Source organism: Etheostoma spectabile, chromosome 14 (assembly GCF_008692095.1).
Source record: "Etheostoma spectabile isolate EspeVRDwgs_2016 chromosome 14, UIUC_Espe_1.0, whole genome shotgun sequence".
NCBI lineage: Eukaryota > Metazoa > Chordata > Actinopteri > Perciformes > Percidae > Etheostoma > Etheostoma spectabile.
Genome location: NC_045746.1, coordinates 18,426,906 through 18,444,077, shown reverse-complemented (window position 1 = coordinate 18,444,077; position 17,172 = coordinate 18,426,906). Strand labels below are relative to the sequence as shown.

General features: G+C 40.1%; 1 protein-coding gene across 14 annotated transcripts in view; it reads left to right on the top strand.

Moving 5' to 3' along the window:
- The window catches only part of pleca (plectin a), a 103,435-nt gene that overhangs the window by 18,380 nt on the left and 67,883 nt on the right, over positions 1–17,172 (top strand). For 4 of the 14 annotated variants that reach the window (XM_032535378.1, XM_032535370.1, XM_032535374.1 and 1 more), the window contains exon 1: positions 58–372. The exons of 7 other annotated variants lie outside the window; for them this stretch is intronic. In XM_032535378.1, coding sequence (XP_032391269.1) covers positions 282–372 — 91 coding nt within the window. In that variant the 5' untranslated portion in view covers positions 58–281. Of the gene's footprint in view, positions 1–57; positions 373–16,002; positions 16,268–17,172 lie in introns of those variants that run through there. 3 more of the 14 variants (XM_032535382.1, XM_032535380.1, XM_032535376.1) reach the window with 1 other exon arrangement.

Sequence of the window (17,172 nt, the reverse complement as noted above, 5' to 3'; positions counted from 1 at the left end):
GTGTGTGTGTGTGTGTGTGTGTGGGTATTTCTCAAGCTGAGGAGGGGAGTGGTGGTGGTCTGGAATGAAACCTACAGCTTTAGAGGGAATACTGTGACTAAGTGTGGGTGAGAAAGAAGGTGGGGACAGACAGATAGGTGGACAGACAGCCAGGAGGGCTTTTATCAGAACTGGGAGAACAGAAAGTCAAAGAGAGTTGAACAGTACCAGTGGGAAGTTTAAAAGAAAGTTTGAAGAGAGAGAGGAAGGTGCCCTAACTCCAACTCAGTATCAGCCAGGCCATGTCCATGCCCATGTTTGACCCAGGTCAGCGGCTGTCAGAGGAGCAGGACTATGTGCAAGCCTATGAGAACGTCAGAGAAAAGTATAAAGGTAACAACACCCCCCTCTTTTTTTCTTTAATGGCTTTCCCTGTGCATAAATCAAATGATGTTGACAGCATGTATGAATGGGAGGTTTGGTGTGAATGAGTGCATGCACTAGTGAGTATAGGACACCAGCATTAATTGGTTTCATATTGATTTGGACTGATGTACTTTGGGTCAAGAAGCTTCTCTGTGGAATGTAGAAACCGGAAGTATATTCTACTGTAGAAATGACACCTGTCAAAGTGACACCTTTGCACAGAGTTGCTGGAGAAACGTAATTTTGTCAGCCTCAAATCTTAGTTGTTAATATAGCTGTAGACTAGGAATCGACCGATTTTTCAAGGTTGATACTGATTATTAGTAATTAATGAAACCGATAAGGAATATTTGGAACCAATTTGCATTTACATTGAAAATGAAAATGAAAGTCAAAATTAAGATTTTGTAATGGAACAAACTCAAACACAAAACTACTACTTTGAGCAATTATTTAATACATTAGAAACTTTCAACATAATACATAGTAAAAGAAAGTCAGAAGGTCAGAGTGTTGTGGGCGGGACATTACGTCAGACTCAGTGGTGAGTGAAACCGAAGCAGAGGGACAGACACAGAGCTGTAGCCGAGCCAAAGTAGCACATTTTTTAATTAATTAACATTATCGGTCATCAGGAAAATAAAATGTTGATACAAATAATCTGCAAACTGCCAAAAAATGAGCTGATCTTTACTAGAGACTGGTGGAAGTAATTTGTAGCAGTGACACTTCATTAATTTAAAATTTAAAACTATGGCTTCCTCTGTGGTGATTTCTGAGACCTTTAAGGAAATATGTCTCACTGAGATGGAGGAGGCTGATCTGTGGCCTTCAGGTTGAGCAATTAAATATGAATAGAACACAAAGGAGTCCTAGTCTCTTCTCTGACATGGCAGTCTCCTTTGCCTACAGGGGAATCAATGGGCATTGTGGGCACAGAGAGGTGAGACATTTGGCCCTTGGTTGAATGGTTGAAAACAGGTCCAAAAATGCAACATGAGTGATAAGCCAACAGGACGGCATATTAGACATTCACATGATTATGTCTGGGTAAACACTGCCAATACTTGATAGTGTTTTTCATTTCAGAAAGTGAACACAGGAAGCTGGATCAACCTCAAGATGTTCCTGCAGCTCATTTGCTTACTTGATTAATGAGTCTGAATTTGACCAATGCAAAACCTAGAAGGGAATCATGACCTCTGTGCTGCAAGAGGCAGCATGTTGAATAGTTAAACTGCTAAAATGTTGCTTTGGCAGCCCTGATCAAAAGTTTTCATTAAATGTCCAAATTCAATTATAAGAGTCTTATATGATGTACAATTATGGTATATGCACGTTGTTGAGTCTGTATCTCGCTCTTGTTTAATTTGAAATTCATTTGAAATCAGAACTGTGTTTGCACTAGGGATGGGGAAAAAATCAATGCAGCACTGTATCACAATATTCTCCGTAGCAATACTGTGTCGATACACGAGCACACAGTATATTAGAGGATGTAATTTAAAGTTGGTAAAGGGTAATGAATTACAATATATCGCAGATTATTTGCAATATGTTTAAAATCACAATAATATGGTATCGTGACATAGTGTAAGTAATGTTATACTATGGTATTTTGACATAAGTATTGTGATAATATGGTATTGTGGGTCCTCTGGTGATTCCCACCCCCAGTTTGCACATCTTGATGTCCTGATAAAGTTGCTTTTTGCACCGACACTACCTATTTTAGTTCACATTTTTTTTACAAAAATTGTATTTTGATTTGATTTGATTTGCCTTGAAATGCCTTGCACATGAAAGAAAGACATCAAATACAATTAAGGATAAAAACACAAAGTCCAGGACCTATTTCCATTGTGGTCCTCAACACATAACATCAGGAAAGAACACTTACAGAGTGTGTAATAATCAACATAAAAACATTTTTCTTAAATAAATAAAAAATAAAAACAGAAACTGACACCTTTTCCTATTCCGCTACCCTCTCTAGTTACCTGTACTTGATTCTTCTTTTTGAAAGAGTTCCCGCTCGAAATGACTTTAATTTGCCGGTCTAACTTGTTCTTCTGAACTGCCCCTAGATAGGCAAAGGTTCGTTTCCCTAACAATGTCTTAAATGTATTGTATATTGTTTGTGTCCTTTGGCTTAGTAATAAGACACAACACAAAAATTATGACACTACCAAACAATACTTTTTGGATCATGGTCAGCTATGACATATAACATGAGACTCAACAGGGAGCCAATTGAGCTCATCAAATTGTGACCTACCTATATGAGACCTATGGCCCAAGTTCAGAATTACTCTTTTTAATTTATTCTGTGCTGTTTGCAGCCTCCCTTTAAGTCGGTTTGTTAGGCCTTCAAACCAGGAAGTACATGCAAATTAAAAATTATTTAAAATTAAGGCGTTGGCTAAAATGATCATTGTTAACCTATCTAAAAATTTCAAGTTTCTGGCTAAAAACTTTGTGAGCCCAGTGACTTTACTTCATATTCTTGTTCCTGCCATCCAAGTTGTTTTCTAGGATGCAACCCAGATATTTTACCAACGCTTTTGCACTGACCACAACATTATTCAAAATGACCCTAAATTCTGAGCATCTATTCAACGTGTATTTTGAGCAAAACAAGATGGCCTCTGTCTTACCAAAATGTATAGACAGCATATTGTCAATTGGCTTGTTGGTTACAGAAGATAGCTTAGAGCTAAGGGTACTCTCTAGAGTGGATTGTTGTTCATGATAAATTAAAAGTGCAGAGTCATCAGCATACAGAAATAGTTCACATGAACAGGAGTCTGCCATGTCATTAATGTATGTTAAAAATAAGGACGTCTGAGAATACTTCCTTGTGGAACTCCGCATTCAACTACATTAAGGTTTGACAGCACTCCCCCCCTAAGATCACCAATTGTTCCCTGCTTGGAGGACATAATCAGGTATCATATTGAGATTTTGACTAGCTGCCACTTGCTGTATGGGTCACTCCCAGGCTGGATGTGCAAGTTGAGACAAGTGAATCACAGCAACATCTGGAGGCAGTTTGTGCTAGGACATAGGCTGACAGAAAAAGCTGTGCTCTCTTACTCCACTTGCCATCCATACACAGTAGGACATAAGTGAAGAAGCAGCTCTCTTCTTGTGGAGCCACCAGTAGTTTGTACTGTGCAGGCCCCACAGTGTCTCTGTGTGTAACTGTATTAAAGCAAGGCATTGGTGCATAGAGACAGCAGGGTGTTCAGCACAATCTCTGGTTAAAAATAGATTAGGAATTAAAGCAGAAATTATAACCTTGGGCACAATTTCCATCCCCCCATTCAACAGGCTACCAGTAAGGACAAATGGACCTAGTCTTGGTGTCTATGTTGGGAACAATATGTTATAACAATAACAGTCTAGTCGTTTTCTTCCCATGCAGTTGCCTACTGTGCATGTCAATGTGGGCAGCTTTCCTGCTGTGTAGCTCTGGCACCAGTCTGGTGCTCCACGCCCCTGTCAAAACCTCCAGTCCCTCTGCCAAGATCTCACTTCCGGTGACCCTTTCTTATTTTATTTTATTTTTTAGATTATTTTGTAGGCATTTTAGACCTTTATTTGACAGGCCAGCAGAATACATGAAAGGGTAGAGAGGGGGGAATAACATTCAGCAAAGAGCCGCAGGTTGGCGTCGAACCTGGGCTTGCTGCATCGAGGAGTAAACCTCTATATATTGACGCCTGCTCTACCAACTGAGCTATCTTGGCACCCTGTGACTCTTTCTTATTGTTGTTTTTTGACTTGATGCTATTTGTTTTAGATACTTCAGATACATCCAGAGTAACTAAAAAGTATATGTGTGTGGAAGTTGTTTCATCATTGACTTTGACCTATAAGTGGGGTTATTGTTTTGGGGTTTGTCATAAGATGGCAGCTGTTTCTCCAAAACTATTGACAATAAGAATAAAGTAAAAACAAGGTAATACGAATTTTATTACCTTGCTCTGCGGACAGTGATGGATTCCCTTCTATTTTACCACTGGTGTTGATGCCAGTTCAAAATACAAAATATCCCTCATGTACAACTTGTATGTACCACTGGGAGGTTGATGTTTTTGTTTTCTACGAAATGAAGTAGCTTAATCTGACATTAATCAAGTTGTTATTCTTGTACAAGGCCTTTTGTGAGGACCATTTGCATGAGTTATTGCAACAGGTGAAATTCCCTTGTGAATGATAATGTGTTATGAACAGATCTATTAGTGTAAAACACGCAGCTCTGCTTTAAATACTCACCACAAATATATCCCAAGAGTTTACTGTGTCACTCTTCAAGTTATTCTGGTTGAAAGACTAAAAAGACTTCTGACATTTAGCTCAATGAGATGTTGCTTAACAAGGTTGCAATAACTTATGTAATGAAAAGTAGTCTTTACGTCTACAAATTTTATTAGAATTGCAGCATCAAAACCAATTTTCTGTGCAATCAGTATCTTTGAAAGACAAGTCACATTTTACCATTGTTGGATATATCTTGGAACAAAGAGATAAGATGCCATTATAGATGTTTGGCTGTGCTCATCCTCTCCATGAAAGTGCTTGGAATATCTTAGTTACTGAGGCTGGAACATTGCAGGGTGGAGGGACCTCAGTAATGACTCCCTCAAATACAGTAGAACTACCTTCACTTACTACCAACTGCAGTGGCCTTGCCTCAGACTCAGGTGACCCTTAGAGGAGTTTCCTGGACTTCTGACTGATCTTAGCCTCAAGTATGCATTCCTTTGAGGTTAGTTGGGGGTTTCACTGCCAATTATCTAAAACTTGTAATTTAAAGTAACAGACTCCCTTGAACGTTTTGTTTTTTAAGATGAACTAGTACAGTGCCAGTTCAAAATGTGCCTGTTTGGAGCAGGTCGATCGCTTGGCCTGTGGTATTGCTGCTTATAGCATTCTCCAGAACCAAATTGTACTCCAAATTTACAGAAGGACCCCAAACCACTTACTATGCAACTGTAATGTTTAGCCTACTAATAGTTTTTTTTTTTTTCTACATAATTTCTTTCCTCAACCTTTATTGTTCAGCCGTTTAGTTTCATCCACAGTTTCTTTTAATATCCAATGCTGTCCAAACTGTTCCAAATGCAACAAAGTTTATTAGGTACCCAGGAAACCAAGTGAGAAGCAGATTGGGTGAACGGTTCATTAGATATTTCAAAGAGAGAAGACACCTATGGACGCACAAATTTTACACATTTTATTAATTTATTAGACAGATAAAGTTCTAAGATAAAAAGAAAACTTTAAAGACTGTTTTACAGTAAACTAAAGCATCTCTAGATTTAAATATAAAATAATTTGAACTTTTAGTTTTTCCTTTTGCTCATTCAAGCTTTTAACTAAACTGTGACAGGTTTCACAAGCCAATGACAATAGTTTTTTTTGCTGATCTCATCCTTGTGTTTGCTCTGTAAAGTGGAGGTTTGTGGTTGAATCCGGCCTGCAAGGTGTATTTTAAATGTATTCCGCGTCCCACTCCCCCTTCTCAAACACTCTTAAATAAGCCAGCACTCAGGGAAACTGCAGCTACAACAGACCCTGTTTTTTCACTTGGACTCTGCTGCGTGTGTGTGTGTTAAATAGTTAATAAGTTTGTCTTGTGAACCACTGTTAAGCTGGGGGGGGGGGGGGGGGGGGGGGGGGGGGGCGTCCACAGAGAAGCCCCCTCCACACTTCACTTCCCGTACTTGCCGCAGATCAGTTTCCTGCAACTTGATCTCAGATTCAAAAATAGCAATAGTCCAATATATGCATGCCCGTTGTGCACATAGAAGATCACCCATATGCAAGGATGCATTATCAAAACACTTGAGCCTTTAACCTTTTCACAATGAAAAACTTTACACTTTAGTTTGAAACGTCCACGTTGAGGCTAAAGGAAGTTTGGGGATTTGGTCGCAACATTGTGTGCTGTAACAAAATCATAGTACAGCCAGGCTTTCTTTACTGTGTGTCCAATAGTCAGTAGTTCATTACACTGTACACTGTAATAGTCACATTTAATGTAAAATGACTCCTAATTTGAATAAAAAGTCCTCCTCACCTGCTGTGGGCTTCCTGTGAGCTGCTGACATAATGTGATTAGTATCAACACGCATAACAGCAATTTAATGACTAACGATTCATCCAAAGCTCATGGCAATTTAAAACCAATCCAACTAATAAGTCAGAGTGTTGCTGTTGGACGCATTTGTGGAAAATGTGGACGTGGAATTTTGAAGCAGCGGTTTTTCTTTTGTCCATCTTCAGTCTCTCTGCCCTGCTGCTGGAAGGCATGCTGTGTGTATGGTGGGCCCGGAGGAAAGTTTCAGTCTTGGAGTAGGATTTAGTCTGCATGCATGAACCGACACAAGAACAGAGTGTTATTTTAGAGAGAAAAGCTTGTTCCCTGAGGGTGTCTCTGTGTCTTCTGCTGCCGGTCAGGATTATCATCTTTCAGAGTTTTGGTAATCTACAGATAAGCAGGAAATTCTTTAAAGTTAAACAGGGAAATTACTAAACTATATCTGCACCTCTTAACCTGCAAGTCTGCTGTGTTTAACACCGGATAGGAGAATATACTCTGTAGATGCACTCAAGGCCACTAATGCATTGTTTTAGGGCCTCTCAGTGTGAGGACCTCCATTGACAGAGGACATTGTCATGTATTATCTCCACATATGTTTGCACCTACACTCGAACCCACAGTGCCGTGAGGACAACTAGGTGTACTGTAGATTACCCAGGACTCTGTGCTACAGCAGAATCTTCTCACCTGTCTGCCACTTCACATGAGTTTGTAAGATGACCTGTTTGTTCTTGGTTTGTTCACATGTTCAGCTGAAACATATTGTGTGTGTGTGTGTGTGTGTGTGTGTGTGTGTGTGTGTGTGTGTGTGTGTGTGTGCAAACAGGTAGAGTAAATGGACATGACTATATGTGGCCTAACAAGTGAGGAAATATTCACTGTTTCCTTGAACCAAAAAAACAGAAAGTCAAAGTTTGTTAGTTTAACTTACTAAAATTCAACCTTTTTATTGCTTTTTTAAAATTGATGTATTTGCAAGTTATATTTATAATTTTCACTATACAATGTCAAAAGCTAGTAACAAATGCCAATTAAAGTTCCCGGAGCCACACATAACGTCTGTAAAATGCTGATTTTGTTCAACCAACCAACCAACCAATGAGCAGTTAAATTATAGCAATATAAAATCTCTTTTGACCAGTAAATGTGTGTTACTTGTTAACTGACAGCTGTTACTTTATTAATTTCCTATAAGTCATCTTCGTTTATCAACTTTTTGTTTCAATACTACATTTATATCCAAAAAGGACCCTCTGTTGGAAATTGTGGAGCAGATAAACACTAATTTCTTGGTCCTCAACTAAAGGAGATAGCTAGAGAACCACACAAAGACTTACACAAATACATTTTAGAATGAATTAGTTCAGAGCTGATTCACAAGGGTATAAACCTTTTATGCTTAAAGTGCAACTTTGAAATCATCCTAAATGGAATCTAATAACCATGACAATATTCTAAAATTAAACAAAGGCCACATTGAATACTTGATTCTAATACATAAGAGATCTAATAGACATAAACATAATGCTGAATCCACACAACAAAAAAATGCTGTTATGGTACCATATGTAGAAAGCTTTTCTGAGGAGATATGATGACCGATATGATGATGATTTTGATACCACTGGGCCTCAAACATGAGTGATCCTGCTGTAAAACCAGTTAGCCAGCACAGTCTCCATTGGTCATGCCACTTTATCTGTCTGTATTGGATGAGTTCACATTCTTTCACTGAGTCAGATTCCCCTTTGATGATAAATGACATCACAGTGTAATAAGTGTCTTTACTGTGTCTCTGGTTTCTTCTGTGAAACAATTTCAAGTATGCAGAGAAATGCCAACCCCAACCTTGAAACACTGAAAGTGAACTCAGGCTTGCAGAATCTGCTTGGGTGGGGTGGGGGGTGGGGGGGCAGGACAGGACCGGATGGAGTAGAGCTGCTGTAATTGAGATAGGATTTGTGTTAGAGCGGAGGATTACTGTCTTCTCAAACCCAGGGAGTCAATAACAGCTGACTGCAAGATATTCATTTCTAACAAGGGATTCTAATCCCAAACGGAATCAGAAAATCTCATGGTCTTCCTCTCTCCCTGAGATGTCGTTGAAAGCTCCAGACGAACCTATCAAGAATGAACTTGTATGCTTAATCTAAGATTCTACTGCTTTTACTTTTTTGGGGGGGGGGCATTTTTTAGGCCTTTATTTGACAGAACAGCTGAAGACATGAAAGAGGAGAGAGAGGGGGGATGACATGCAGCAAGGGGCCGTAGGTCAGAGTTGAACCCGGGCTGTCTGCGTCGAGGAGTAAACCTGTTTAAATGGGCGCCTGCTCTACCAACTGAGCTATCTGGGCACCCTAACAAAGTTTCTGAAAGGTAAAAACACAATTGAGGCCTGTTGCTAAAAAGTTAAGATGATTAATTAAAAAAAACTATCGTGTAATTAGTAAATTGTTTGACATTTATCAACAATATACTCCTATGCAACTATATACAGCTAAAGATACAGCTAAAATGTCTTTTTAAATGGTCTGAACTAGCAACCTTTGAAAACATGTTTCACAATCCCGTAATCAGGTGGACTTATAGCTTCTCTTCTCACTTAGTGCACTGCTGCTTTAACTGTTACTGTGTCTGTTTTACAGTTACCCTCATTGCCAAAAGTGAATCAATGAGGTTTTCAACAATTAACCTCAGGTGATTTAACAGTACGATGTCAGTGTTTACTTTCCCACAGTGTTTGGAGACACAGATGCCATACGGAGTACACTGTGTGTCTGGTAAGATATTGACTGATAGCAGTGACACTATGAAAGAATGTCTTTCTAATCTGCCTGTGAGGATGATGTGTCAGGCAGAGAAATCTGTCCGGTCCCAGGGAGACTTCAGTTTCCTGGATACAGTCAAACACAAACATGTCATTTTATCCATCCTGGGTGCTTTGTGCGGTCTAGCTATAAAAGATTGTGAGTGGATACAAAATTAGACCAAATGTCATTCAAAATAGTAGGGGTGTGCAAAAAAATCGATTCACATTTATGAATCGATTCCTGCTCTTCCGATTCAAAATTGATTCATAGCATTCCAAAAATTGATTCATGTTATTTTTTATTTTTTTCCCATTTTTCCCATGGGAAAAAAAGCTACGTGTACATACTCTGAATCGTTTTTAAAAATTGAGAATTGTTTTTGAATCGAAACTCAATTTTGAATCAAATCGGGATATTTTCTGAATCGTGCACCCCTACCACATAGGGATTTTCACTCTGTAGAATTGCATTCAGGAGATCTGTATCCCCACATATGTCCATTTTGGGTACTGAGTAATTACTTACACAATCAGTAAATACCATACGGAAAATATAAACCATACAACCAGTCAATACAATCATCAATCTGTCTTTTACAAAGTGCCATCTCAGAAGAATACACATCCCTGGCTGGGTGTCACCATGTGTTGACTGTTCGTCCCTCAGCCTAACCTGTGTAAAGTATGAGGGTACACAGAGATTCTGGCTTCACGTTGGTCCTGGGGTGTTTAACAATAGTGCTAACACCCTGGATCTGGGATGCTACAGTAAGCCAGAATAAAGCCCGGAATGTCAGTAGTGAGCCGGCTGGCATGTACTGTATTTCATGTCAGGGTGCCTGAGTTTGGGAAGCACTGCTGCCTTTTCCACTAATCCACTCCCAGCTTTACCCTCTTACATTTTAGCAGTTGCTGTGAGCAATGGATCTGTAGCAGTGATTCAACAATAATAAAAAGAAAATGAAAGAAATTGACTAGTGGAGATGAGATCATTATTGACATGAGTATTCACTTTCTAATAAGCTGCTCAAAATGTTGTCGTTTGTTAATGTTAAAACTGTTGTTGTTTTTTTACTTCATTCAAAAGACTAAAATGTTTACAGAAATATGAGTTTTTTACTCCATAGCAACAATGTTAATGTTGTCGTACACAAAACACTGCACTCATGAATTTCTTGCCGCTTGTTGTTGTGAGAGCTTAACTAACCATTTCAAAATGTTTTAGTATCATCATCATCTTCATTCACCTCTTTAAAAGGTCACAGTTATCAGTAACACCATCCACACAGAGTGGGTTGTTTGTTGTTCCTCCGACTGGCCCTAGAACAGCCTCTAGTGGATCTCTGTCAGTGCTACACAAAAAGCAAAAAAACACCTGAATGTGTGTCTTTCACAGTTGTAGATCGGAGGATAGCAGGCCTCAGAATACATTTTTCATCTGACACATTCTGTGAATTCCTCCTTTGGTGTCTTCCTAATAAGTGCTCGCTATCTTCTGTCTGTGCCTTGAGAACACACACAAACACACACACCACACACACACACACACACACACACACACCACACACACACACACCCACACACACAACACACACACACACAACACACACACAACACCCCACACACCAACCATGTTACTCTGTAGTTGCTCTTGTTTTCTCACAGCTTCTGCATCTGGCTGCATTCCAGCCGTGTAGTTAATCAGCCTCCAAGTATCCGGAACTTGACAGACATAATATTATAAACCTGTGATAAGATGGCTGCAAAGACATCGCTGCTGGCAATTACACCTAAACAAAATCCAAAATTAACACTTTTACAATCAATTCAGCTCTTTTAAAGGGAGCTAGCTTGTTTTTTTATCTTGTTTTAACTTCTTTGCAAACTGCTAGAAATATGTTATACAGCAAAAGTAGCTGATATTTGAATGATAAGACTACAAGGCTAGCAGTGGTAAGTCTACTTTTCCCATTCTGCCAACATTGTGTGAATTCCGCATTAGGTTTTTATAAGATGTGTAGTCATTGAAATTGCTTGTTCCTGATTGGCTGGCAGGAGCGTGTGAAGGAGTGGCCATGAACTTTATTTTTAGCTGCTGACAGTTGACTCCCTGAATGGTTTGTTTATGTCTGTGTAGATGGGCCGCAACAACTGCACTTGGAGTTTGATATCACTTTAATGAATCGAGACAGCATAGGATGGCACCCACAGTATCACCTCCTCCCCAGGCCCCCCCCTACGGTGTACAGTATGTCATGCCTGAGATTGGTTTAGCTCTTTAGCTGATCCAGGATACACCCTCACTACACCACCTTATGATGTGCATGTTTTAAACAAATGTATTTTTAAGGACACATTTGTTAAAATGGTAGATGCTTAAAAGAGAAATAGACATGTAGTGTAGTTTTATTTCTCATTATAGAGTATGATATCTTCATTAGGATGATGTTTCAGGTGTGGCCTGCCAACTGGTGTGTAATGTTTACTAGCTGTCATCATCATGGGCCTCGCTTCTTTGGGTTGAACCCCCTTGCTCTACTCTCTAGAACAATAGGAAGGTGTGTGGGGTCGACTAGTAATTGCTCATTACCACATGTTAAGTTGTTACTTTTTTCATGAATTTATCTGCATCTCACCATTAAAATTGGCATATTAAATATAATGTTACTTTTTCTTAGTTGTTTTGTTGATAGTTGCACTGTTGTGCACCATATCCCAGGTATCATTGACACATTTTTGGCAAAGCCAGGAGAAATAGACCCTTATAACCATAGACATTTTAAACAGGTCAAACAGGTGTAAATGATGGCTGCATAACACTTAGTTGTGCTAGTTCTAGGGCCCACTGGCCTATCTTACAGCCTCAACTAAATGGAGCAGATCCATCATCACTGTTATCAGTTACACGTGGGCCTTCCCTGCCACAAGTCAAAATATCTGCTGTGAGAAAGGTTGGTTGTATCATAGTTTCCCCAGCATTTTTATTTAAATTATCGCAGTTTTGCTAAATGAATATGCTGCATTTACAAGTCAAAATAGTTAAAAAACTTCACAGTTTTTCTCTCCATTTGTTTGCCAACCCCGAAAGAGTGCATTAAGTTTAAGTCTGGTGTTAGGGCCATTATTGGATTTAGAAACTGCCATTCTCAGGAGTAAGTATTTGAGCAAGTTCTGCTTGAGAGCCTCATTTTGGTGAATAAAAGTCCTCTGTGAGTCACAACAAAGTGAAATATGTGATTAAACTGGATGGAGCTCTGTAACAAAGAAGAGACGGCATGTTTTGTTTTGTAATCGTGTTGTTTGTGCTTGTCGTTTTTGTGCATTAGGCATTAAAAAGGAGCATTTGGATAATTGAATAGAGTTTGACTCTATGGCCAATCCCAAAGTGAGCCCTGAGGACTAAGGACCAAAGACTTACAGACCCAATTGATCTCAGGTGCTGAGTGAGTGGGTGTGTGAGGCCACATGGGCTCAGATAGGTATAAATGGGCATGGGACAGCACTTCACAAGATCACACCTTGGCTTGTTACCTTGGCGACAATTAATAACAAATATGTTACTGACACTTTGCGGTTTGGGTATTTTCATTTTAAGTTTGTTGCTTTCATCACGGCCAAGGCCCAGGAGTCGGCTGGCTGATTTTGAATTTATTCAAACTCTTGTTTTACGAGCTGGACAACAGGTCCGTTCCGTTCCGTGGTTGTGTGTTATGCTGTTGTTTACCTTTGTAATTTCCGAATTTTCCTATGGTCTCCGCGGTAAACGTCACAACGCTTTGAACTGTGGGTAATTCCCTTTGGTGAATTCTGCATCGATGCAGACTCACGGTAAGTGCTCGGTAAGTGTGTACTCAAACCCTCACGCCCTTTGAAATTCGACATTGGGACAACACTAAGCCCTTGTGAATTCGCAAGAACATGCACCAAAGTCTGTGAGTCTGTGAGTCCGGACTTTGGGATTGGGCCTCTGTCACATTGTATTCTTTGTTTTAGCAAGTCAATCTATTCCAAACCTGGAAATATGGGGGTCTGTTGTCAGCTGTCATTTGATGGCTTAATCTGTCAGTTTAGAGAGGGAGTATATACTCCATCTCTTTTTTTATCTCCTCATTGCTGCTGTAGCTGGCTGAAACTGGAGCTGTGCTATACTCCCAGTCTGACAAGCCTTTATTGATTGTGTATTGATCAGATAAGGGGTCAATAAAGCCCTTCTGAATCATTTCTCGACTACAGCGCAAGGCTGTAGCAAACCCATGGCTGAAAATATGTCAGCAGTGTACAATGCAATTTGACGTACAGGTATTTTACATTGATGCACGTGTCCTACTTCTGTTTTCTCACACTTGACACAATAATTAAGCAGTTCAAGATGAAGGATCAGTGTGTGAGAGTGCAAGGTCAGAGGCAGGCTGTTGAATTCAGCAGCACTCTGTTAAAAGAGAAAATGGGTTTTCCTTAACCAGGTGGCTCATATAAAGTTGGAAATACAGGAGCTGAGTTTGCCCATTGGACATCTATTCATCTGGAAAATGCCTTCCAATTTTTAGATTTTAAGACAGACATCCTCATTTGTCCCCAGTCATGTTTTTGATTTCCCCCCACAAATGGAGCCTTGTTTTGTTTCAGGACGTTTCCAAATCCTGTTATAATGTCTGTTGTTTTGTCTGTGGTGGGTTTGCAGGCAATGTAAAATATTTCACCCATTTGTCTTTCAAAATAAAAAGCAGTTGTCAAAGCTATGCTCTTTTGGATCAGTTGAATATTTTAGACATGCAAAACTGAAAACATGATGTTCACAAAAATCTTGAGCAGAAAAGGGCATCGGCATTGAAACTTGAACCAGTGCAGACCTGTGGCCCTGATGCATGGGACCGCATGACCATCTGTCCCACAGAGCTGTGTAACTAATAAGATCACGTGATATTGATGATATTGATTATTGATGGAAGATGCGATAGTAGTTATTTGGGGACTCTTTATCCCAGAACAAATGCAACTCAAGAAGACCCATACCTACACATGAGTAGATCATATACAAACCAAACCCGCATACATCTGCACAATCATCCATTTTAAATTAAACACACATGTTAGCCTAAAAATCCACAATGAGTAATCCACAGCTTCACCATCCTGGATACAATCAGCTGATTTAACCTCTCCTTTCTCCATTTAACAAAGTATAAGCCTCTTACCAAAACATGCTGACTCAGCACATTATGAAGTGAATGTTCTGGGCTTTAGACAACCCTCTCTGTGTTTCTGTGACTTGTGTATTTCACCTGTAGTTGAGCTGGTTCCTGTTGTCATCCTGTTTTAACATATGAGTTTCAAAAGTAGAGCTTTGATTCAGGGAAGAAAATAACCCTATTATCCCTTCATAGTCTCCAATATCTTTATTGCATTCAGCTGGGCTTTATAACAGGAGCAACACAGATCAAGTATGGCGTCAATATCAGACAAGAGCAGGTCCGAGTGGACTGATCCGGTGCTGATCCTGAATCCTCAGAGACTTTTTTTCTCCCATCTGCAAAAACCCTTGTCATAGAATCTCATTTTACCATAAAGGGCTGTGCAGTAATGAAACCATTTAAACCAATTGGCATGCATTAATGTTTTTTTTTTTTTTTAAACTAGTCATTTGGAGCTGCCATCTGGGAACATTGCCCTGTGCATGTTTTCTGTTTTCTACTTCTGGTCAAGTTTGTAAGTGTAGAGGCATGTGGCCCCTGTCAGTACATTCATACTTAGTCGGACAAGCAGTTTCAGTATTGCTGACTTCAGGCACGACACAGCCAGTCATTGGAGACTTGAAGAGACTGCTGAGTCAAAGTCAGCATAACCTTCCCTGTCATCTTCTAAAATAATACTAACAATGCAAACCTTTGTGACTCTTGGTGTTTTGACTGTGATTATAATTTTTATTTTTCCAATATCTTTTAAAAATGTATCATTTCATTATTATAGATGAGATTCAATCATACAGCAACTGACACCTTAATTTAATTTAGGAGAATTTGTTTTGCAGCTCTAATTATTGATTTAAGCTGTTTAGGGAATGTAGTGTAAACTAAACTATTGCAGAAATTTAATTTAATATATCGCAAGGTTTAGTTTTTCTAAAAAGTGCTCTGTCATCTGAAGCCCTCCGAGGTCCAAGCAGGTAGGCAGCACTTCTCATGAAATATAGAGAAAGTCCAAAATAGTTTAGGGGGATATAATGCTGAGTCACAGATGCTGTTGTTCTGATGGAGGAGAAATAAACTCAGTGACTTTTTGTCAGGTTTACCTTCATTTTGTATTTTCACTTGAACAGACTTTATAGTTTTACAACACCACATTTCAAAGTAGAAGGTTTGTTTAATCTTCTAGACTACTAGAGTAGTATTTCATCTGGGGATTTATATCTTTACGTGGGTTGTATATTTTGTTCAGCAGTATTTTTTCCTATCACCTCCTACCTCTTACAGTCATCATTTCACACTCTCTGCGTCGGCTGCTTTAGGTCCGCTATACGCGCTGTTGTGATATGACGTTGGAGCATGACTGTTATTGGTCGAGGCACCTCCTGGAACACCACGAGGATGAGACGGGACAACATCAGGGAGGGGTGAGAGGTGGAAAGGAGGGAGATGTGCTGCTTTCTTTCACAATTTCTCTGCTGACAGGGATTGTGTGCAGGCGGGCAGGAGAGAGAGAAAGGGAGTGAACAAAAACACTAAGCTGCCAACGTCTGAGGCAGCAGCAGAGCAGAGAGGGGGAGAGAGGGCTAGAAACAGCCTGTAGTTAGCAGCGAGACGTGTACATCCTCCAGCGTGGTGTTTCAGTGCTGAGCTGACCTTGCAGAGCTCCGACTCGACTGTTTGGAGCCTCAGGCAGCAGGGAGACTGTGAGCATGGATCCTGGAAGGTCTATCCAGCATGAGATCAGCTCTCTCAAAGGTATTGCTCAACTTTTTTTAGATATATATTTTTGCTTCCTCAGACTGTTGTCATCACCGTCACATGCTTTCTGGACCGCTTCGTTTTCCCGCAATCCCTCTCTTGTGAGGACTTTCTCATTGTATAGATGCAGGCAAACACAAAGTTGAGTTGTGAGGGTTTCACGTTGAGTTAAATGGAGGATTTCTAACCCTTTACCCCCCCCCCCCCCCCCCCCCCCCCCCCCTTGCTTCCTGCATGTTTTTGTGGATAAGAGGAAATAAAAAGCTTTTGTTCCCCCTTGTGTCCAGGCGTGACCAGAAGGGTTTGAGCAGGGGTCAGAAGTAACGATTGTGCTGAGATGGTGTGCTTTACGAGCTGTGGGAGGCTGCTGCTGCTGCATGCGGCACATTGAATGCGTCTGCGCCGGGAGATGCAGTGCAAAGCAGCTGCTGCATCGCCACGGTGACAACAGTGAAGTGTTGCCCTGCCTCTCAGTCAGGGATGGGACTGTTTAGCCTGGTGAGAAGTGCAATATGTATTCCCCTGTTCTTGTCTGTTGCTTGTCAGGGTGCACCGTGGTTAGATGTGTCTTACATCAGCAACATTCGCTCCTCCCATCTCCCTCGCTTACTGGTGTCCCAGTAACTGGTCAGTTTCATAATCTTACCTGTTCCTTTATCACATTAGGGCTGCACCACATGATTATTTCAATTGTCAATTAATTCGGCAATTATTGTCTAGATTAATCATCTATAAAATGTAAAAACAGTGAAATAATTCCCATCACAACCTCCAACGTGACTCCAATGTGACTTCAGACCATGTTTTGTCCAAGTCCGGAACCCACAGATATTTAGTTTACTTTGATCTAAAACAGAGAAAAGCTGATTGATCCACTAATCATTTCTACTCTAGATCAAATA